The 23,733-nt window shown below is 37.4% G+C and overlaps 3 protein-coding genes across 3 annotated transcripts; all 3 read right to left on the bottom strand.

Moving 5' to 3' along the window:
* Positions 1-142: 142 nt before the first annotated feature.
* On the bottom strand, positions 143-3,687 carry LOC125787067 (scavenger receptor cysteine-rich type 1 protein M130-like). The gene is made up of 6 exons (XM_049470850.1): positions 3,616-3,687; positions 2,728-2,889; positions 1,867-2,593; positions 1,346-1,681; positions 886-1,185; positions 143-150 (listed from the first exon to the last, which is right to left on the bottom strand). Exons 3-6 carry the CDS (start codon positions 2,141-2,143, stop codon positions 143-145), a joined length of 921 nt encoding a protein of 306 aa, XP_049326807.1. The 5' UTR covers positions 2,144-2,593; positions 2,728-2,889; positions 3,616-3,687.
* On the bottom strand, positions 3,325-8,043 carry LOC125787015 (deleted in malignant brain tumors 1 protein-like). The gene is made up of 6 exons (XM_049470760.1): positions 7,913-8,043; positions 7,694-7,783; positions 6,925-6,987; positions 6,310-6,372; positions 4,183-4,491; positions 3,325-3,761 (listed from the first exon to the last, which is right to left on the bottom strand). Exons 5-6 carry the CDS (start codon positions 4,391-4,393, stop codon positions 3,415-3,417), a joined length of 558 nt encoding a protein of 185 aa, XP_049326717.1. The 5' UTR covers positions 4,394-4,491; positions 6,310-6,372; positions 6,925-6,987; positions 7,694-7,783; positions 7,913-8,043; the 3' UTR covers positions 3,325-3,414.
* A 2,141-nt stretch (positions 8,044-10,184) lies between these two features.
* On the bottom strand, positions 10,185-23,156 carry LOC125787068 (scavenger receptor cysteine-rich type 1 protein M130-like). Its single transcript, XM_049470851.1, has 8 exons — positions 22,914-23,156; positions 15,311-15,619; positions 15,076-15,182; positions 12,769-12,964; positions 12,353-12,667; positions 11,690-12,013; positions 11,187-11,507; positions 10,185-10,528 (listed from the first exon to the last, which is right to left on the bottom strand). The coding sequence occupies exons 2-8, from the start codon at positions 15,519-15,521 to the stop codon at positions 10,185-10,187; spliced, it is 1,818 nt and encodes a 605-aa protein (XP_049326808.1). The 5' UTR covers positions 15,522-15,619; positions 22,914-23,156.
* Positions 23,157-23,733: the final 577 nt, after the last annotated feature.

The following is a 23,733-nucleotide window of genomic DNA, read 5'->3' on the forward strand; positions in this document are numbered from 1 at the left end:
CAATAATAATAATAATGCATAATTATATACATAACTATTACTATACATGTTCAGTTTCAGGTCTTTTCCTTCCCCTCCCCTTCTACAGAGGTTGGACTCACCCAGGTAAGTATAAGGCACAAGTTAATCCACTGGTACTCTTTTAGGACCCTGAAGGTAAGTATAAACAGTGGTATGCAGTAACAGGTAAGTATATATACAAATATGTACTTGTAATAGGTAGGGGTAACCTACATCATTACAGGGGGGTGCCATATCATATGCAAAAACAGAATTTAATTTTTATTTTGTTTCAGTAGTGTATTTTTAAAATAATATCTTTAATTCAGTGTTTTGTCATATCACCAAGAGTACTGTTATCGCGATAAATGCCATGAAACATCGTGATATTGTTTTAGGTCCATATTACCCACCCCCATCCACCACACCTGTCCTGTCTACACCTGAATTCCTCAGACTTACATAGACACTCTGATGGACTCCATTACCCAGAATCTCCCTCTAAACCTTTGTTAAAAATATCACTGTAGAAGTGTTATCTAAAATATGTTAAAGTGCAAAAAAATATGCAAACTACAAATAAAACAGTGCGAGCAAAGACAAGAATTGCTTATTAGTGAAAGCATGCTGGCAGAACATGCAGTCAAAAAGAAAGAAAGTGTAGTTTATCAAAGACATGATCATTTTGATAATGATAAGTTTTCTTACTTGAGCACGGTCTCTCATGAGGAGATGAATCACACAGCCAATTTGTCAAATCTAGTGTATTTCCATTCTCTGTGGTAGGACAAAAAAATCAAATATTATGAAATTCCAATTACAAACTACATTAGTTCTAGCATTCTTTAAAGTCTTTAACACCTCATCATATCTGCCTGCCTGAGCAGGTAATGCAAGCAACCTCATTGCGATTATCACACCTGTTCTCCCCCCAGGATGAAGATGGACAGTGCCACAGAGTGGAGTCATGTTTCCTACATTTTACATTATCCAGCCAGTTAGGAGCTGATTCCACTCTTGCTTTAGACCAAGACTCACTGCCAGTTCTTCCACAGTTCAGCTCTCGACAGATCAATTTTGCCGTTTCATCAGTCATCCCATTTACACACACATTCCCCCAGGTTCCATTATAGTACACCTCCAGATTCCCCTCACAGCCCTCAGTCAGTCTGATCTCTTTATACTCTGGCGGGAGAAAGATAGCTAGCTAGTTATGCACATTGATTTAAACGTGCAAAAGTTTCTTCTTTAATTATTCAAAATGTACCTCCAGTTGTACATAGATAGGGCATTGGTACTTGATTACAAGATCATTACAAACTGAGCAATTCAAGATACGAAGTACCTGAGCACACGACTCCTACAACATCCTTGTGTCCACATTCATCCTCTCCACACAGCTGATATCTGCAGTTCCACAGAGACGCCTCGTTCCCCTCACACTCCACCTCATTCAGCCAAATGGGTCCAGTTCCAGATCCAAACCGGGCTGGTACCGGTACTGGAGCACTGAGGGCGACTCCACACTGCAGCTGTCTGCAGACCACCTGCGCATCCTCAATATCCCACAATTCATCACTCACTGTCCCCCATGATCCACTGTGGAAAACCTCCAGCCTTCCAGCACAGTCTCCCCCAGAACCAACCAGCCTGATGGAGCTGTGGACTGTGTTAGATGTACCTAAAATTTACACAAATACAAAAGATGTTTTCAAACTCCTTTCACAAGATATGTGTTGTGTATATGTACTCATATTTGCCAAATAATTATTCTCAAATGTTCAAAAATATGGATAATAGAGGCACTTTTGCATGTTATCATACATACAAATAAAATTATACATTTATTAACTGTGCAATGCTTACCAGAGCAGGTGATGTAGAGCTGTTCTGTGGAGCTGCAGTTAACTGCTTGTGAGCTGCTGCAGTTCCTCAGATGAGATTCACTCCCAGAGCAGTTGAAACCCGTCACACACATGTAGCTGTGTTCAGGACTGGATGAAGAGGAGCTGGAGGTGTTGAGTACAGAACCACAGCCCAGCTGTCTGCAGACCACAGAGGCCTCAGACTCACTCCAGGAGTCCAGCAGAACTCTCCTCCAGTCCTGCCTGAAGAACACCTCCACCTCCCCCTCACACTCCATCCCTCCAGACAACCGCACTCCTCCCTCATGAGACGCCAAAGAAGAACCTGAAGAGAAAAAAATATATTACTTGGCTTAAAATGAGGGAGTAATAAACTTTCAGTTATTTATTATACTGCAACTGTAAGATCTCACCACTACAGATAACTCCAGCATACTGTTTATGAGAGCATGCAGTTCGACTCCATGATGAAATGGGACACTTTAACAGGTGTGTTTCGTTTCCCTGACAATCAAACACATCAGCCCAGATCCGGCCACTCCCCTCCCCAAACCAGTCTGACCCCAACACAGCCACAGAACTCCCACACTTCAGCTGAGCACAGAGGACACTGGCAGCTCTCATATCCCAGCTTACATCACACACTGTACCCCACTCACTGAGGTACTGGAGCTCCACTCGACCAGAACAGGAATCTGAGCCGTTCATCAGCCGAGCCTGAGTGTGACCTGAATTTACAGAGGAAAAACAGTAGGCAACAATAATACAATACAATAATAATAAAAAAAAATACAGTAATTACAAACTAATTGCTCACAGTTTAGTACTAATCTAAATCTTTTACAAACATACTTCATCATACCAGAGCATCTTAGTCCCACATCCTTGTTGTGAGACCAGAGCAGTTGGGTTTCAAGGAAGGAGATGTCTGGCAGAGGTACATATGAGATTCGTTTCCTCTACACTGAAGCTCCTCTGACCACATCTGACCCTCTGCTCTACCAAAAGCAGCTGCTCCCAGAACCTCCACAGGAGAACCACAGCCCAGCTCCCGACACACAACCTCTGCACCCTGCTGGTTAAAGTCAGCATCACACACTGGAAGCCAAGAATTCCGATGAAGCTTCTCTACTCTCCCAGAGCATGCGTGAGGACCACCAACAAGTCGCTTGTCACCTACAGTATAGTATTTGTGTACATTGATCATCAAAAAACACTGCACCCAGAAGAAAGCATCAGATTACAAGGCTAGTCAGAAGAAAGATGTGCTTATGCCATGGCTAAACACATTGACAGGTCAATCCACTAATCCACTAAAAAGTGCTGGATACTGTTGGACCCACGATCAGCACTCTACCACATCGCAAAATCACATTAGTGAAAGCACATTAGGAATGCCACACATCTGACATGTTGCATTACACACTGTGTGTAGTTCCTTAAATATTACTAATCTTAGTCTAAATGAAATAATTTATTATTCCTATAATTCCTTTATTATGTCTCCGTCACCTGTCTGTTATCTGAATTTGGTGGATGTGTGTTTTTGTCAGTGTTTTGTGTGAAATTGACAAAAGGAAGTGAAATACCTACCAGAACATGCCAGTCCCACATCATTATCATGGGAGCAGTTGTGTTTGAGTGAAGATGATTTTGGACAGAAGTGAATCTGAGATTTGTTTCCTCTACACTGAAGCTCCTCTGACCACACCTGACCCGCCACTCTACCAAAAGCAGCTGCTCCCAGAACCTCCACAGGAGAACCACAGCCCAGCTCTCGACACACAACCTCTGCACCCTGCTGGTCAAAGTCAGCATCACACACTGTGACCCAGCTCTCTCCATGAAGAACCTCCACTCTCCCAGAGCAGCGAGATCTGCCCACCAGTCTGACTTCTACAATGTGTTTATAAGAGCAAAGAGAACATGTACGTTAATATTAACACACAGCATTGGGAGGGCTGGGAGGTTAATTTGAATAGAAGGGAATTAAATAATATGGGGCAGTGATTTTTATATTTTGCACTTTTCATTAACTGAAATACAAGGATTTAAAAAAAATATATATATATATTATTTCGTAATTGCTAATTCTAAACCAAAGCATTCAAAACCACCTCTGTAATAATCCATTTATTAAGTGTATGAAAGTGAATTTAGGTTCAGGCTTAAACTTTTCATGTTACAAAGAAGTTTTTTTACAGGGGTGTATATAAAACAACTAACAGTTGTTTAATTAATTCAGTACATTCCAACACAGGCCTCATCACATTTGTTTACATCTCTGTGTAATATGTTTTATTTTTTTGCATCTTACCTGCACAAACAGCACCAGCGTCTTCATCATGATTACATCTCTGTCTACCCCAATCATACGACCTACAGTTCTTCAGTGAAGACTCTGATCCAGCACAGTTAGCATATTCCACCCAGATCGGTCCTGATCCTGATCCAAAGCGAGCTCTCCGTGGTGCATCTATGGCTTCCCCACAGCCCAGCTCTCTACACACCACTGCAGCATCTCTCATATCCCAGTAATCATCACACACTGTTCCCCACTGTCCTCTATGAAGAACCTCCACTCTCCCAGCACAGCGACTTCCACCATCCACCAACCTCACACTGTCTGTGTGGAGAAAAAAACAAACATACTGATAATCAGAGAATAATTACACTTATACTCAAATAATAATACTCAAACAAGGCTGAAATACATTTAAACCAAATCATGGACATCAAAAGCTCCCATTTAGAGATCATAAGAAATCAGTTCACTAATTTGTACTTCTATAGCAATACTAAAATGGGCTGACTGGATGATAGCAAAGTGTAAATCACATGAATGTAAGATCAAAAAGTAAATATATACTTTTCAATTAAATGCCACTTTATGCAACATCATTCAGCATGTCTGGTTTGGTGGGGGATCAGTGATGGTCTGGGGAGGCCTGTAGATGCCCAGGCCTCTACAGGTTAGACAACAGTACCCTGCCTGCTCTTAGGTATTGAGATGAAATCCTTGAACCCATTGTAAGACCCTACGCTGGCGCAGTGAGTCCGTGGTTTCTCACGGTGCATGACAATCCCCGGCCCGATGTGGAGAAAGTAGTTAAGTTCTTCGAGGATAAAGGAATTTATACCATTCACTGCCTTTCCAACAACATCCTAACAGAAAAAGAGGCCAGTATACATACAGTGCACAAAGTTAGTTTAAATATGCTGTATATATATTATATATATATTTTTTTTTACCAGTATATTATACTTACCAGATGTGACGAGAGTGACAGTGGTCAATAGAAAAATGAGTAGAACTCGGATTTCCATCTCTTGCACACACACTGCTCAACTCAGCAGCAGAACAAGCTTTACCTCTACTCAGCCAGATAAGACTCAAGAACCTGAGAGACAGAGAGAGAGAGAGAGAGAGAGAGATTCCCCACAGCCGCCAATCACACTCACTATGACCTTATTAGAAAGAGGAGAGGAAATTATCAAACATTTTCAGTGACAAATCAGAAGAAGCTTTTTTTTTCATTTCGCCATATTTTTAAAAAGCATCAGCACTAATTAACACAGCTCCACCTCCTTGTGTCTGTGTGTGTGTGTGTGTCTGTGGGCAAAGGAAGGTACAAAGTCCTTCTGGAGACAAATTTCAGAGAGAGTAAACACACAAAATACAGCATTAAAGCTGCACCTGCAGACAGCAGATCCAAACACATAACATCCACCATGAAGATAAGTCACAGTTTCTTTTAACTACACATACAAACAACTTTTTTGTGTTTCTCATGCTTTTACAGAGTATATAAAACTAGTTTTAATCCTGATTACAGAAACTCTGATTAAGTGTGGGAATATTGTGGGTTCCCTGTGAACTACAGCAAGGCTGGTGAGCGATGGACCAAACAAAGACGGTTTGTCTGCCCTGTGAGGCGGGTGTAGGGTATGTTTGTGGAAATGCATCTAAGGATGCACCTACTACTCTACTGATCACAGCAGTTCCAATTACAAAATAAAAGTCCTGTTCTCTGGAGTATGCACTCGTGAGCCGAACTTACCAAGTCCGTTCTGACAAAGTACAAGAGTCCAAACTTGCTTAATCTATAATGAGAAACGGGCTTGTGAGCCCATGGGACCACAAGGGTGGTTGAGAAAACCTTTATTCTCTCTGTAATGATTAATTTATTTATCTAAAACAGTATGAAATGCATTAATTAACTGAAACATGTTGCTCAGTGTGCTTTTAAAAATGAAAAAAAAAAAAGAAGACACATTCTTTATAGGTGTGAAAAAAATCACACTTTATCATAATATAGAAAACCATAATAATGTATGCTGCACAGACATATATAGATATATTTTTGATTAAGGTGAAAAGCAAATATAATTTGCATGTTTACCATGTGTCCACAATAAATCGTACGTATTAAAATATCCAAACCTGTTGTAATGTGTGGGCTCTCTTCAGCAGGTATGATATCATCATAGACCTCGCCATAGTTTTCTGTAAAAATTAAAAAATGCATTGCAGCACAGCAGCATCAGGATGATGGCAGCAAGACACTGTTACTCAAAGACTCAAACTTTTAAAATACTAAGGGGTTTTCAATGTATTGGTACTGTCGCCCTCTGCGATCAGAACTGGTTGACAAATCAAAGTGTGTCCCTTTAAAAAAAAAAAAAAAAAAAAAAAACTCCCACACACCAAAGGATATTAACTCACCTCAACATGCCTTTTGCAATCCTGTAGTTACCCCTGGGCAATCCTAAAATCACTATTACAAACTGTACAGTAGGCAAGACATTGTTTTTAACTTGTGCCAGACATGGATATACTGGAGTAGTCAAAGATAAATTGAATTTAGCATTAGCATTACCCGCTAACCACGCTCACTATTTTTAGTCTTATCGGCCTGAAGCCTGATGCTAACTGCTAAAACACTTCAGAACCCTACACATATTGCATGGAACTTTTTTCTATAAAACAAAAATATATATATATGTTTTTTCTTCTGCATTAAAAATTCTAACACACATTCAGTATATGTCAACTTACCTGAGAGAAGCTCCTCATCTACGTCCTCATATCCTGAATGCTGATCTTCAGAGATAAAACTTCCTGTTAAAGGAGATCAGAACAGTCAGAATGCCAAAGTTCAATTATTTAATCAAAATCTACAGCAAAAAAATGTATTTGTAAGTCTGAAAATGAGATGAGGCTTTAAGCCCAATCCCATTTCACCCCATGGCCCTACCACTTACCCCAACCATTCTTTGAGTGTAAAGGGTGAAATCCTCCCCATAAGAATTGGGACAACACTTCATGCACCAGATACGTCATCAGAAGCACTAAGGTTCAGTAACCTAGCTAATTTTATGGCATTGTATGTCTTCAGAAAGGTTGGTGATTAAGGAACAATTGTCAATTTCTTAATTCCTGTTATGGAGCTTGGATTAGCTTTTTTTTTATTTAATTGTTCTGTTCCGCCTTAAATGATGCAGCCTCTGCTGTCTCTTGCACCATTTAAGGTGAAATGGGAAAGTTGGCTAACAAACCCAATCCCTTTCCTCTGCTTTTTAACAGCAGTACAGGGCTGAATTGATAGTAACAGATATGTAATTCTTCCTATTATAGTCAGTGGAGTAACACATATTATTTTGAACCTGTAAGATAAGGTAACAATGCTACAATTGATTTACTGCATGTAGTTTTTTCATTTATAGTCATTTAAACACTCAGAATTGCTATTTGATATCTGACCTTAGATCCACTTTACATACTGTGAGAAGACTGCCTTCAGTGAAACTCTCTACATATAATTTACCTCTTTTAGTATATCTGTTAGTGACACATTTATGGTTAATCTCTTCATAGACTGCCTCAAGCAGAGTCTTCCTCCTCGCCTTAGAAATCACTGTGAGAGAGAAAGAAAGAAACATGGAGTCAGTTCAGTAGAAGAGAAGACTGATGACAGATTGAAGGACTAATGATGATTATAGAAAGTACAGAAAGTGGATTTTAGATGATCTCTAAATCTCCCTACCTCTCCTGAGCACTCTGTTCTGATAAAACAGCACAACCAGAAGCACTAAGGCCAGGAAGAGCACAGATCCCAGAACCAGGAGAGACACTGGATAGGTGTATGGAAAATTAGATGATGGATTTTTTGAAGGAGGGTCTTTTTCTCTGTTAGCTGTGCTGGTACTGAAAACACAGAATAAAAACACTGTTGAACACTGCATAGTTTTGTTTAAACTTAAAAAAAAAATCACACAAAGGAACTAATTAAAAGAGTACCTGTGGTGTAAGTTGTAGTTGTTTCAGATGAAAAAGGTAATGTGACAAATACGTCTGAAAGAAATATCATAAAAATGGTCAAGAAAAAGTTACAGTTACAGTTACAGGTTACAGAAGGAGAAAGAGATTAGAGCAGCATTATTTAAGAAATGGTATTTATTGTTTTTGTGTTTATTGTCTTTGAAACAAAAGAAGTATATGGCTGATATGGTCATATTGTAGGTATTTTCAAAAATATTGTTGCATTATTGTCTGCCAATGTTACTTAGTGTATTTATCAGTGTTGTGAGCCTAAATCAGCCATAATATAAATGCTATTCTCCCTTTTACAGGTCAGAGGAGCACAATAATAATAATATTGAACCTGACTGAAATACAGAGTACACTGCTTAACATAACCATAGTTATCTTAAGAGAAGTTAATACTAGATTAAAAAACGTTCTCGCACACCTGCACAGGTGACTCCAGCACTGTGGGAGCAGTCAGTGTGGTTCTTCAGGGAATGAGGACAGTCCCACAGGTGAATCTCATTCCCTCTACACTTCACTCTGTTCATCCAGATAGTTCCTCCACCAGAACCATCAACAGCTCTTCTATTAACACTCAGCGCCGGCCCACAACCCAGCTGCCTGCAGATCACCTGAGCATCCCTGATGTCCCACAGATCAGCACATATAGACCCCCACTCAGCATTATGATACACCTCCAACCTCCCAGAACAGATTTCCTCTCCTCCTCTCAACCTAATAGGCATGTAATCTACATCACACATGAACAGACACATGAATAATATTACATTTTTATAACAAAACTACAGCAAACTGCATTAGTGTTTTTATTTAATCAGTTTTCACTCAAATCAAAGATCAACTGATGAAAAGGGAAGTTTAGAATTATTTGACAAAACAAGTTAGAATGTAGGCACGAACAAATCTGATTAATATGTATACTTATTCAAGTAGTGAATGGAGTGGTAGTCAAATATTCGTACTTGAGCACTGACCCTGGTTTGGAAATAAGAAGAATTTTTGAAGGTTTTCAAATGCAAGCTGTTTCTTCTCTCCTAGAAATGGAGACACATGCTATAAATACTACAAAAATCAAATCAATACTACTAAACTCATTACTAAAATAATGATCTCAGCAATAACAATTGAGAGTTTCAATTGAGCGGCAAACCCCCTCATTTCACACCAACGCACAGAATTAAAAGTCAGTCTGGTTGTGATTTTCAAATAACACCAGGCATTCTAACAGGGCGCACAGGAAACTTCAAGCTGCACCAGACTGCTCTTTTTCTCTAACCCCACCGAACTATTCCAGCAATGACAAAAACAATTTTTCAGTGCGATTTTCGGACAGAACAGGCTCCTATTAGTAAATGTACACCATTATTGTAAGTCACTTTGGACAAAAGCATCTGCCAAATGTAATGTAATTCAATGTAATATATCTTATTATTTCACTCACAAATGTAATTTTTTCTGATACACTTTACACTTTTTATTAAAATGTGTTCCCAGCATGACCAGATGAGTGTAAAAAGCACAGCAAGGTGTAGCTTGTAGTCCCAAAAAATCTCAAGCAATCCTGCACACATACATTGCCATGAAGAAGTATTTGCCCCCTACAGATATACTGATATTTTTCTGATTATTAAAAAAAACTTTATCAGACAAAGATAACCCGAGTAAACATAAAAAAGCTCATTTTAAATGATCAGGAATAAAGGAATTTAAAGAATTTCTTGATTCTACAGGTCTGGCAGTAATCAGGCCTGGTTGAGTTAAGTGAAACTGAATACTCATCTATCCAAAAAGTGTAATTAATCACATTTTATTTTTTAGGGGGTGTTTGGATATTTTTTTTCCCTTAATAAATAAAATGATTATTTAAAAATTATTTTATATTTACTCAGGTTGTATACACTTACACAGGGAAAGAGGATGAGGAAAAGTGAGGGTGATCCGGTCACCACAACACTTTCTTTCAACACAACTTTCCATGAAAAACTGTTTTACTCATGCTCATCTACTACAAAGAAAAACAACATACCGGAGCAGGTAATGTGAGTCACCTCACTGCTTCTATCACAATTCTTCTGACTGCAGGATGAAGATGGACAGTGAAACAGAGTAGAGTCATGTTTCCTACATTTTACATCATCCAGCCAGTTAGGAGCTGATTCCACTCGTGCTTTGGTAGCTCTCTCAGTCTTAAATCTTCCACAGTTCAGCTCCCGACAGATGAGACCAATTGTTTCTACATCCATCCCATTGTTACACACATTCCCCCAGGTTCCATTATAGAACACCTCCAGATTCCCCTCACAGCCCTCAGTCAGTCTGATCTCTTTATACTCTGATGAGAGAAAATGCTTTATGTTAGACACTGGAGTTTTCATGTAGTTTAAAACAAACTTAATAAATCTACACTATTAGTTAAAAGTTTTAGAACACCCCCATTTTTTGCCATTTAAGCACTCCAGCCCAGTTAATAACCTGAAATGGTACAAAATCCAGTGTGCTCAAATGGTACAAAAGTTAGCAGTGCCAGGGCCTTTAAACAGAACAGGACCCCAAAAAAGTGTATATTGTAAAAAAAAAAAAAAAAAAACTGAATATATTTGTTTTAAAGAAAGCTTTGGAAATTGGCGCAAAAATAAGAATAAATTAAGTCTTAGTCTGTAGTAAAGTTAGAAGAGAATGTGTTACTGCACTCTACTGCTGACTTTGTAGTAAACTGCACTTTTATCATAATACCTAAAAAAGACACCAAAATACAGATCAATTTGAAACAATTTAGTTTGCCCTTTAGATACATTCTGACACATTCAAAAAAACAAGAAAAAAAAAGGTACAGGAAGAGGTCTGGCTGACCCACATGGCAACAACTTTAGATTGGTTTAACAAGTCTTATTTTAACAGTTTAACTAAGTCTCACTTTCAGCACTGAAGAGAAAATTTAGAGGTCTGACAGGTGAAGTGTTGTAAGAACACCAGCAATCAGCACACTGTACCTGAGCAGACGACTCCTACATCATCCTTGTGTCCACATTCATCCTCTCCACACAGCTGATATCTGCAGTTCCACAGAGACGCCTCGTTCCCCTCACACTCCACCTCATTCAGCCATATGGGTCCAGTTCCAGATCCAAACCGGGCTGGTACCGGTACTGGAGCACTGAGGGCGACTCCACACTGCAGCTGTCTGCAGACCACCTGCGCATCCTCAATATCCCACAATTCATCACTCACTGTCCCCCATGATCCACTGTGGAAAACCTCCAGCCTTCCAGCACAGTCTCCCCCAGAACCAACCAGCCTGATGGAGCTGTAGCCTAAAATTAAGAGAAACCAGTTCAAAGTATGATTTCTTAGTTCAGCCGTAGTCACATGATGATTGGTTCATTTCAGATTCATAATAATTATAATAACCCTTACAATAAAACAAAATAAAACAATTTCCCCCTAACAACAGGCATTATTCACTACAACTCCAAATAATTTGAATTAAATGTACCAGAGCAGGTGATGTAGAGCTGTACTGTGGAGCTGCAGTTAACTGCTTGTGAGCTGCTGCAGTTCCTCAGATGAGCTTCACTCCCAGAGCAGTTGAAACCCGTCACACACATGTAGCTGTGTTCAGGACTGGATGAAGAGGAGCTGGAGGTGTTGAGTACAGAACCACAGCCCAGCTGTCTGCAGACCACAGAGGCCTCAGACTCACTCCAGGAGTCCAGCAGAACTCTCCTCCAGTCCTGCCTGAAGAACACCTCCACCACCCCCTCACACTCCATCCCTCCAGACAACCGCACTCCTCCCTCATGAGACGCCAGAGAAGAACCTGAAAGTACCACAAATATATTTTAGATTTTACAGGCTTAATAAGATTGTTTTTACAGCACTTGAAATAAATCAGATTTAGAAATTAAACACATTGTTGTTTTTCAGGTACTGCTGCATTAGCTGAGCTATATATGGAGCAAAATTAGAAAATGATTTTCAGAAATCAAAATTGTCTATGGAAATGTATATACATGTTCAAAACTGAGATACATTAGTAAATTAATTGAAGTGAAGTAAAAAAAAAAATATATATATATAAGAACATTATAAGGGCACTTCCTCCTAAAATCACTTTACAGCCCATTGATAAGAATGTTTAAGATTCTTAAAAGCTCACCACTGCAGATGAGTCCAACATCCTGTTTATGAGAGCATGCAGTTCGACTCCATGATGAAATGGGACATTTTAACAGGTGTGTTTCGTTCCCCTGACAATCAAACACATCCGCCCAGATCCGGCCACTCCCCTCCCCAAACCAGTCTGACCCCAACACAGCCACAGCACTCCCACACTTCAGCTGAGCACAGAGGACACTGGCAGCTCTCATATCCCAGCTTACATCACACACTGTACCCCACTCACTGAGGTACTGGAGCTCCACTCGACCAGAACAGGAGTCTGAGCCGTTCATCAGCCGAGCCTGAGTATGACCTGAATTTACAACCAAGAGACTCGTAAAAGAGCAAGTTCTCTCCTATACTGTATATTATATAAAGAAATGTTAGACGATAATATCACATATTATACTGTACCAGAACATACAAGTCCCACATCATTACCATGAGAGCAGTTGTATTTGTGTGAAGAGGTTATTGGACAGAGAGTAATCTCAGATTCATCTCCTCTACACTGAAGCTCCTCTGACCACACCTGACCCTTCCCTTTACCAAAAGCAGCTGCTCCCAGAACCTCCACAGGAGAACCACAGCCCAGCTCCCGACACACAACCTCTGCACCCTGCTGGTCAAAGTCAGCATCACACACTGTGAACCAAGACGCTCCATGAAAAACCTCCACTCTCCCAGAGCAAACATGAGGACCATCAGCAAGTCTGGATGTCCTGTGATCTGTGTGTAATGCAAAAATGTTAAATCTCTCTCTCTCTCACAATCAGATTAAATAAAGACTTGTATAATAGACAAATGCTAAACAAAACAGAAGGCTAGTAATGAGATGAAAAAATACTAGAGTTGTCAAATTAACATGTTCACTTCATTAATGAATAAAAAAAATGAACACAAATAACAAAAATACTGCTCATTAATTACCCTACTTTGTGCCCTCTGACCTCCGACGCTAGATCCCAGTTCACAGATCATATCAAACCACATAATCTATCCAATTCATCCATGTTAATAATACAGATTAATTTAGCTAGGAAAACAGTTGGCATCGCCAAATAGCCATAGTGGCTAATCCGCCATTTTGAAAATCATAACAAAAGATTCATAGAAAAACAATAAAAAATTTTTTTTTTTATTCTGACTTTTTTTGTTGGTCAAAATATAATTAAATATGTAAATTCTGTCCATATTTGATATCTTAATTCTGTCCATATTTGCATATTATTTTTAATCATTTTAAGCAGGGCTGGTATATTTTATTATTACACAGCAAAGCATTTAAGCTGTTATTGTAATAATAAATGTAAAAATGTTAACTATTTTAGAGTAGCCTAGAATATCTGGCATGTGTGACCTTCATTTATATTTTTTGTAATTTGCATACGAATAAAGGAGCATCAATTTATAACATTTTTTTAAGATATGTACAGTATTTACAGCATCTTTACTGACTGATTTTTTTAAAGCGAAACAGCAGAGTGGTATAGAATACCATAGTCTGGCAATCTCAGTGTGTGATAATGTACACATCAGGAAGTTGTTCAGTTGAGCTGTACACATTTATATCAAAACGATAACACATCGACTAAAATTAATATATTGTGACATAAGTTTTGTCATATCGTCCAGCACTAAATTGTTAAGCTGGAAATGGCACTATGTTTCTAATTACAGTGTGTTGACTGGTTTTGTTTTGGCACATAAAGTGTTTGAGAAGTTGTCTGGAAGTGGAAAGGACTAATGCATTTTGTTTCATTCAGGTTATAATTTTGTAAACAAATGTTGTGCTCTAGCAAATCAGTACTGCAGACCCTTTTTTATTAAATTAAATTTTATCAAACAAAATGAAACTGACTAGACAATATCTTGGGTTAATATTTTCAGCAATTAAATAAAAGTCAAAGCAAATGTTAAAAAAAACATCACTGCTTCTCACATTAGCTGTAACTGTCAGAATTTACTATGTAATAGAATATTTAATACGGAATAGGTATACAAAACAGTGACATTCCATCATATGATCTCTGATTTGATTTTGTCTATGATGTGTCGAAACATTCTCAGAAAGTTCACAAATGTAATACATGTAATACGTACGTATTACAGTTTTTGTCTAATTAAAACAATAATTCTCAAAAAAAGCTCAATATCCATATTATGATTACAGCTGTGTTCACCCCACCCTAATGATCCACAGTGTTTCAGTGTAGACTCTGATCCAGTACACTTCACATGACTCATCCAGATCGGTGCAGATCCTGGAACAGCTGCATCAGTCCTAAACGGCTCTCCACAGCCCAACTCTTTACACATGACAAAACCCGCTATGAAATTTGCACCAGCACCACAAATTGTTCCCCACTGTCCTCTGTGAAAAACCTCTGCTCTTCCAGCACAGCGACTGCCACCATCCGCCAACCTCACACTGTCTGTGTAAGAGAAAATAAGAACAAGAAAAATTTACCAAATTATGAACTAGTAAGAGTAAAAATGGGAAACATTTTTTGAAAAACACTTACCTGCACACACCAGTCCCACATCATTATCATGGGAGCAGTTGTGTTTGAGTGAAGATGATTTTGGACAGAAGTGAATCTGAGATTCAGTTCTTCTACACTGAAGCTTCTCTGACCACACCTGACCCTCCCCTCTACCAAAAGCAGCTGCTCCCAGAATCTCCACAGGAGAACCACAGCCCAGCCCTCGACACACAACCTCTGCATCCTGCTGGTTAAAGTCAGCATCACACACTGTGACCCAGCTCTCTCCATGAAGAACCTCCACTCTCCCAGAGCAGCGAGAACCTAAAACCAGCCTGGCTCCTAAAATATCACAAGAGCATAAACAATGAGATAACAACAGGATTTAATAAATGAAAGTCAGACAGCACAGACACACAATGTAACTATTCAATACAGTGCACATATTATATGAACATAGTGTAGCTTGCCTGAACAGATGACTCCAGAATTGTGGGTTTCATTGCAGTCATGTTTACCCCATACTGGTGATCTACAGTTCTTCAGTCTAGACTCTGATCCACTACAGTCCACATCATCCATCCAGATTGGTCCTGATCCTGATCCAAAATGAGATTTGCCCAGTGCATCTACAGCTTCTCCACAGCCCAGCTCTCTACACACCACTGCAGCATCACTCATATCCCAGTCATCACCACACACTGTTCCGCACTGCCCTCTATGAAGAACCTCCACTCTCCCAGCACAGCGACTGCCACCATCCACCAACCTCACACTGCCTGTACAACAGACAAGGAATAAAGAAAGAAAGAAGCGAATAAAAAAATAAAGAAATAATAATAGGTCTATGCTTCTTCAGCGTCGCAAGGTTATTTAACATAATTCTCAACAGATTTCGCTAATTCAAACAGCCCGAAAATGTTTTAAATAGCTAAATTTTAACGCTCTAATTACTAAAAATGGCTCGGGTTCAGAAGGACAGTTTATGGCTCAGGTCGGGTCTGGCTCGGGCAGAAAGTGCATGGATTTGGGCCGGGTCGGGCTGGATTTTTGGGCCCGATCTAAGCTCTACCGCTCCACACACTGCAGGCTTTTTGCAGCGGGGGAGCCATACACTTTTACAAAAACACAGTTAACTCTGGACTGGAAATATTCCGCTGTTTTAATCTTTCCAGACCTTGTCTCACCCTTAGGCTATTTTAATTAAGTTTTTCCAATAGCAAACTATTCAAAGTTGGCTTATTTAACGTTATATAATATTTACATTCTTCATGCTGATGCTAAGCTAATGGTGGGAATACACATTCATTGAACTCTAGACGAGAAATATGTGCAGTTTTAATCTTGCAAGGTTTTTTTTTAATCGCTAGGCTTTTTTATTGAATTTTTCCAACAACAAACTATTTAAAATTGGCTTATTTACATAATATTTACATGTAAGTTACTTAACGTTACTTCTAATGCTAATATAATACCGCGGTCACGCCATCTGCACTTAGAAAACGCTCGGTCGCGCTATCCACACCGAAAACTGAAGTGCGCGTCTAAACCGTGTTTTACTGTAGCAGCGTGCACAGCGCACCCGGAGGAGCGGAGACTGGCGCTTCTCGTGCAGAGACTTAAAATGGAACAGAAACGAGTTTTACACCTAAATAAACATGATTTAACGAGGTCTAATCCACAAATATACACCAGAAAGACCACTTCTTATCTGTAGAACAGTGTAACGTTTTGAAAAGGTTTGGAGTGTTATTAAATAAGCAAATCAAATTGTTATAAAATCACAGCCCTAAATTCTTAAAGATCTTATTCTCATGTATCCCAGATATATGTTTGAAGTGATATTACTGTATCATTTTTGAGTAATTGAATACCAAAACTATCTATTCGGTTTTGTATAAAAGGGATTTTGGAGTGCTATAAAACCAAAAAAATCTAATTCTTCTTAAATCAGAACATGAAATCCTTAAATAATACCTTCCATACTATTAATGTCATGCATGTATACTGATTGTACAGTATCATTTTGGAGTAAATGAATACCAAACTTAGGAAAAATGTATATTCGGTTGTGCATAAACCAGATTTCGGTGTCCTATAAAACATGCAAATCAAATTGTTATCCAATGAAACCAAGAAAGTCTTGAAGAAAACATTCCATTCTATTAATGACATGAGTAACAAGTGATATTACTGTATCATTTTGGATTAATTGGATACCAAACTTGGAAAAATGTCTATTCGGTTGTGCATAAACCACATTTCAGAGTCCTATAAAACCAGCAAATCAAATTGTTATCCAATGGCACTAACAAAGTCTTGGAAAACACATTCTATACTATTAATAACATATATATCAAGTGATTTTACTGTACCATTTTGGAGTAATTAATTATCAAACATACAAAAAATGTTGATTCACTTCTGTATAAACCAGATTTCAAAGTCCTACAAACCATTAAATCAAATTGTTATCCAATGCCACTAACAAAGTCCTGAAGAACACATTCTATACTATTATTGACATGAGTATCAAGTGATTTTACTGTATCATTTTGGAGTAATTGGATACCAAACATGGAAAAAATGTCTATTCGGTTGTGCATAAACCACATTTCAGAGTCCTATAAAACCAGCAAATCAAATTGTTATCCAATGACACTAACAAAGTCTTGAAGAACACATGCTATACTATTATTGACAAGAGTATCAAGTGATTTTACTGTATCATTTTGGAGTAATTGGATACCAAACTTAGGAAAAATGTATATTCGGTTGTGCAAAAACCTGATTTCGGAGTCCTATAAAACCAGCAAATCAAATTGTTATCCAATGTCACTAATAAAGTCTTGAAAAGCACATTTCATACTATTATTGACATGAGTAACAAATGATATTACTGTATCATTTTAGATTAATTGGATACCAAACTTGGAAAAATGTCTATTCGGTTGTGCATAAACCAGATTTCGGAGTCCTATAAAACCAGCAAATCAAATTGTTATCCAATGGCACTAACAAAGTCTTGAAGAACACATTCCATACCATTAGTGACATGAGTAACAAGTGATATAACTGTTTAATTTTGGAATAATTGAATACCGAACATAGGAAAAATGTCTATTCGTTTGTGCATAAACCAAATCCTATAAAACCAGCAAATCAAATTGTTGTCTAATAAAACCAAAACAGTCTTGAAGAAAATATTCCAATCTACCAAGAACATTAGTCACAAGTGATATTACTGTGTCATATAGAATAGACATTTGGTATCCAATTAATCCAAAATTATACAGTAATATCACTTGTTACTCATGTCAATAATAGTATGGAATGTGTTCTGCAAGACTGTCTCAGTGGAATTGGATAAAAATTTGATTTGCTGGTTTTATGGGACCTTAAAATCTGGTTTATGCACAACCGAATAGACATTTATTCTAAGTTTGGTATCCAATTAATCCAAAATGATACAGTAATATCACTTGATACTCATGTCAATAATAGTATAGAATGTATTCTTCAAGACTGTCTCAAAGGCATTGAATAACAATTTGATTTGCTGGTTTTATGGGACTCCCAAATCTGGTTTATGCACAACCAAATAGAATTTTTTTCTATGTTTGGTATCCAATTACTCCAAAATGATACAGTAATGTTCTTTGATACTCATGTCATTAATAACATGGAATGTGTTCTTTAAGGCTGTCTTGGTGGTATTGGATAACATTTGGATTTGCTGGTTTTATAGGACTCTGAAATCTGGTTTATGCACAACCGAATATACATTTTTCCTATGTTTGGTATCCAATTACTCCAAAATGATACAGTAAAATCACTTGATACTCATGGTATGCATAGTATGGAATGTCTCCTTTAAGGCTGCCTCAGTGGCATTGAATAACAATTTGACTTGCTGGTTTTATAGGACTCCGAAATCTGGTTTATGAACAACCAAATATACATTTTTCCTATGTTTGGTATCCAATTACTCCAAAATGATGCAGTAATATTCTTTGTTACTCATGTCATTAATAACATGGAATGTGTTATTTAAGGCTGTATTGGTGGCATTGGATAACAATTTGATTTGCTGGTTTTATAGGACTCCGAAATCTGGTTTATGAACAACCGAATATACATTTTTCCTAGGTTTGGTATCCAATTACTCCAAAATGATACAGTAATATCCTTTGTTCCTGACGTCACTAATAGTATGAAATGTCTTCTTTAAGGCTGTCTCAGTGGCATTGGATAACAATTTGATTTGCTGGTTTTATAGGACTCCCAAATCTAGTTTATGCACAACCAAATATACATTTTTCCTAAGTTTGGTATCCAATTACTCCAAAATGATACAGTAACATCCTTTGTTACTCACGTCACTAATAGTATGTAAAGTGTTCTTCAAGAGTGTCTTAGTCGCATTGGATAACAATTTGATTTGCTGGTTTTATAGGACTCCGAAATCTGGTTTATGAACAACCGAATATACATTTTTCCTAGGTTTGGTATCCAATTACTCCAAAATGAAACAATAATATTCTTTGTTACTCATGTCATGCATAGTATGAAATGTCTTCTTTAAGGCTATCTCAGTGGCATTGGATAACAATTTGATTTGCTGGTTTTATAGGACTCCCAAATCTAGTTTATGAACAACCAAATAGAATTTTTTCCTAAGTTTGGTATCCAATTACTCCAAAATGATACAGTAATATCCTTTGTTACTCACGTCACTAATAGTATGTAATGTGTTCTTCAAGAGTGTCTCAGTCACATTGGATAACAATTTGATTTGCTGGTTTTATAGGACTCTGAAATGTGGTTTATGCACAACCGAATAGACATTTTTTCCAAGTTTGGTATCCAATTACTCCAAAATGATACAGTAAAATCACTTGATACTCATGTCATGCATAGTATGGAATGTCTTCTTTAAGGCTGTCTCAGTGGCATTGGATAACAATTTGACTTGCTGGTTTTATAGGACTCTGAAATCTGGTTTATGCAAAAGTGAATTAACATTTTTCGTATGTTTGATATTTAATTACTCCAAAATGGTACAGTAAAATCACTTGATACATATGTTATTAATAGTATAGAATGTGTTTTCCAAGCCTTTGTTAGTGCCATTGGATAACAATTTGATTTGCTGGTTTTCTAGGACTCAGAAATCTGGTTTATGCACAATCGAATAAACATTTTTTCTAAGTTTGGTATTCAATTACTCCAAAATGATAAAGTAATATCACTTGATACTCATGTCAATAATAGTATAGAATGTGGTTTTCAAGACGTTATTAGTTGCATTGGATAACAATTGGATTTGCTGGTTTTATAGGACTCCAAAATGTGGTTTATCACAACTGAATAGACATTTTTCCTAAGTTTGGTATTCTATTACTCCAAAATAATACAGTAATATGACTTTTCACTCATGTCATTAATAGTATGACATGTGTTCTTCAAGACAGTCTTGGTGGCATTGGATAACAATTTGATTTGCTGGTTTTGTAGGACTCCGAAATCAGGTTTTTGCACAACCGAATAGACATTTATTCCTAAATTTGGTATCCAATTAATCCAAAATGATACAGTAATATCCTTTGTTACTCACGTCATTAATAGTAAGGAATGTGTTTCTTAAGGTAGTCTTGGTAGCATTGGATAACAATTTGATTTGCAGGTTTTATAGGACCTTAAAATCTGGTTTATGCAAAAGAAAATAGACATTTTTCCTAAGCTTGGTATCCAATTACTCCAAAATGATACAGTAATATCCTTTGTTATTCATGTCCTTACTAGTATGGAATGTGTTCTTTAAGGCTGTCTTGGTGGCATTTGATAACAATTTGATTTACTGTTTTTTTAGGACTCTAAAAAATTATGCACAATCGAATAGACATTTTTCCTAAGTTTGGTATTCAATTACTCCAGAATGATACAGTAATATCATTTGTTACTCATGTCAATGATAGTATGGAATGTGATTTTCAAGAATGTCTTGGTGGCATTGGATAACAATTTAATTTGCTGGTTTTATGGGACCTTAAAATCTGGTTTATGCACAACCGAAGAGACATTTTTCGCGTGTTAAATATTTTTTTAATATTTAACAAGTGATATTACTGTATAATTTTGGATTAATTGGATACCAAATGTCTATTCGGTTGTGAATAAACCAGATTTCGGGGTCCTATAAAACTAGTATGGAATGTGTTTATCAAGAAGGACTTGGTTCCATTGGATAACAATTTGATTTGATGGTTTATAGGACTCCAAAATCTGGTTTATGCACAACTGAACAGGCATTTTTTTCTAAATTTGCTATCCAATTACTCAAAAATGACACAGTAATATCACTTGTGACTAATGTTCTTGGTAGATTGGAATATTTTCTTCAAGACTGTTTTGGTTTTATTAGACAACAATTTGATTTGCTGGTTTTATAGGATTTGGTTTATGCACAAACAAATAGACATTTTTCCTATGTTTGGTATTCAATTATTCCAAAATGATACAGTAATATGACTTGATACCCATAACATTAATAGTATAGAATGTGTTTTTCAAGACCTTATTAGTGGCATTGGATAACAATTTGATTTACTGGTTCTATAGGACTCTGAAATCTGGTTTATGCACAACCGAATAGACATTTTTCCTCAGTTTGGTATTCAATTATTCCAAAATTATACAGTAATATCACTTGTTACTCATGTCATTAATGGTATAGAATGTGTTCTTCAAGACTTTGTTAGTGCCATTGGATAACAATTTGATTTGCTGGTTTTATAGGACTCTGAAATGTGGTCTATGCACAACCGAATAGACATTTTTCCTAAGTTTGGTCTTCAATTACTCCAGAATGATACAGTAATATCATTTGTTACTCATGTCATTAATAGTATGCAATGTGATTGTCAAGACTTTCTTGGTTTCATTGGATAACAATTTGATTTGCATGTTTTATAGGACACCGAAATCTGGTTTATGCACAACCGAATATACATTTTTCCTAAGTTTGGTATTCATTTACTCCAAAATGATACTGTACAATCAGTATACATGCATGACATTAATAGTATGGAAGGTATTATTTAAGGATTTCATGTTCTGATTTAAGAAGAATTAGATTTTTTTGGTTTTATAGCACTCCAAAATCCCTTTTATACAAAACCGAATAGATAGTTTTGGTATTCAATTACTCAAAAATGATACAGTAATATCACTTCAAACATATATCTGGGATACATGAGAATAAGATCTTTAAGAATTTAGGGCTGTGATTTTATAACAATTTGATTTGCTTATTTAATAACACTCCAAACCTTTTCAAAACGTTACACTGTTCTACAGATAAGAAGTGGTCTTTCTGGTGTATATTTGTGGATTAGACCTCGTTAAATCATGTTTATTTAGGTGTAAAACTCGTTTCTGTTCCATTTTAAGTCTCTGCACGAGAAGCGCCAGTCTCCGCTCCTCCGGGTGCGCTGTGCACGCTGCTACAGTAAAACACGGTTTAGACGCGCACTCCAGTTTTCGGTGTGGATAGCGCGACCGAGCGTTTTCTGAGTGCAGATGGCGTGACCGCGGTAATATAATGCGGGGATACACTTTTAACACCTGACCAGAAATATGTGCAGTATTTTAACAAAACAATTTCAACAACAAGTTGGCTTATTTATATGAAATTTACATATAACGTTAACTTTATTCTTCACACGAACACTGAGCTAATGCTAAGCTAACAGCGCTAAGCTTACACCTGAGGAAAAATATTGTGCTGTTTTAATTTTCTCACACTTCGTCATTAAGCTATTTTATCTAGGTTTTTCCCACAAAAAAACTATTTCAAATTAGCTTATTCATAAGACAAGTTTTAAAAATCTGCTCATTTTCAAATGCAATTCATATTACATTTAAACTATGGCAATGTTTAGCTATCCTTAGACAACTAACGTTAGCTAACTACCTAGAAAGAGAGGCAAGGCCAGCACGTGCAGGTGGTGTAAGACACTACAAACACATAACGTTACATGATCATAAAATAAAGGACCTGGTCGAACTTACCTTATATCTTAGTAGCACAACAAGTCCTGAGGTGAGCTGAGCTGAGCCTAAATGAGCTGTGCTTCCGCAGCAACTAAAAATGTGCTGCTTGGCGCGTTGTGGAGTTTGGGTTGTGATTATAGACTGTATAAAAGTATGGACTGGACGGTCCCCATTTACTCTCATTAAGGCGTTTTAAAGCCAAAATATGGCCGAAATGGAAGCTGCCATCTTGCCTGCGCTTGAAGAGGCAGTAGAGGCAAATTGGAGCCAGAACTGGCGTGACAGAGGCGGGGGGCGGGGCCGTGTGACTGCTCAAACCCCGCCCACTCCACGTAATTTTCACCAAACAAGTTGAGAAGGGTCTGTCTGCAGAGCCGCAGAGCCACGGATATACGCCAGCAGATTCAAGCCGGTGGCATTCTGCGCATGCGCAGTAGGACAACGCGATTCTGCTGGGATTGAAATGCATGTTTCAATCCGAAAAGGCAATTCCGTGCCAAAATATGAGCAATGTGGCACAAGTTGCCAAAAATATCACTGCCCGTTGTGCTCCATACAGCATTATAAGCCAACATCGGCCACAAAACTTAGGAGTCACCTAAAACTCCATTTTAACCGAGCAGTCCAACATGAAGGTAAGTCAGTGAATACAATAAGTATTTTACACAATCGTTATATTATTATATTAATATCAGACTATAGACTATATAGAGTATGTATATATACGTATATAATGTGTATATATATATATATATATATATATATATATATATATATATATATGTGTGTGTGTATACTTCACAATATACAAAATATACTTTAAAAAATAGGCTACTTC

The sequence above is a fragment of the Astyanax mexicanus genome, chromosome 22, assembly GCF_023375975.1.
Source record: "Astyanax mexicanus isolate ESR-SI-001 chromosome 22, AstMex3_surface, whole genome shotgun sequence".
Classification (NCBI taxonomy): Eukaryota; Metazoa; Chordata; class Actinopteri; order Characiformes; family Acestrorhamphidae; genus Astyanax; species Astyanax mexicanus.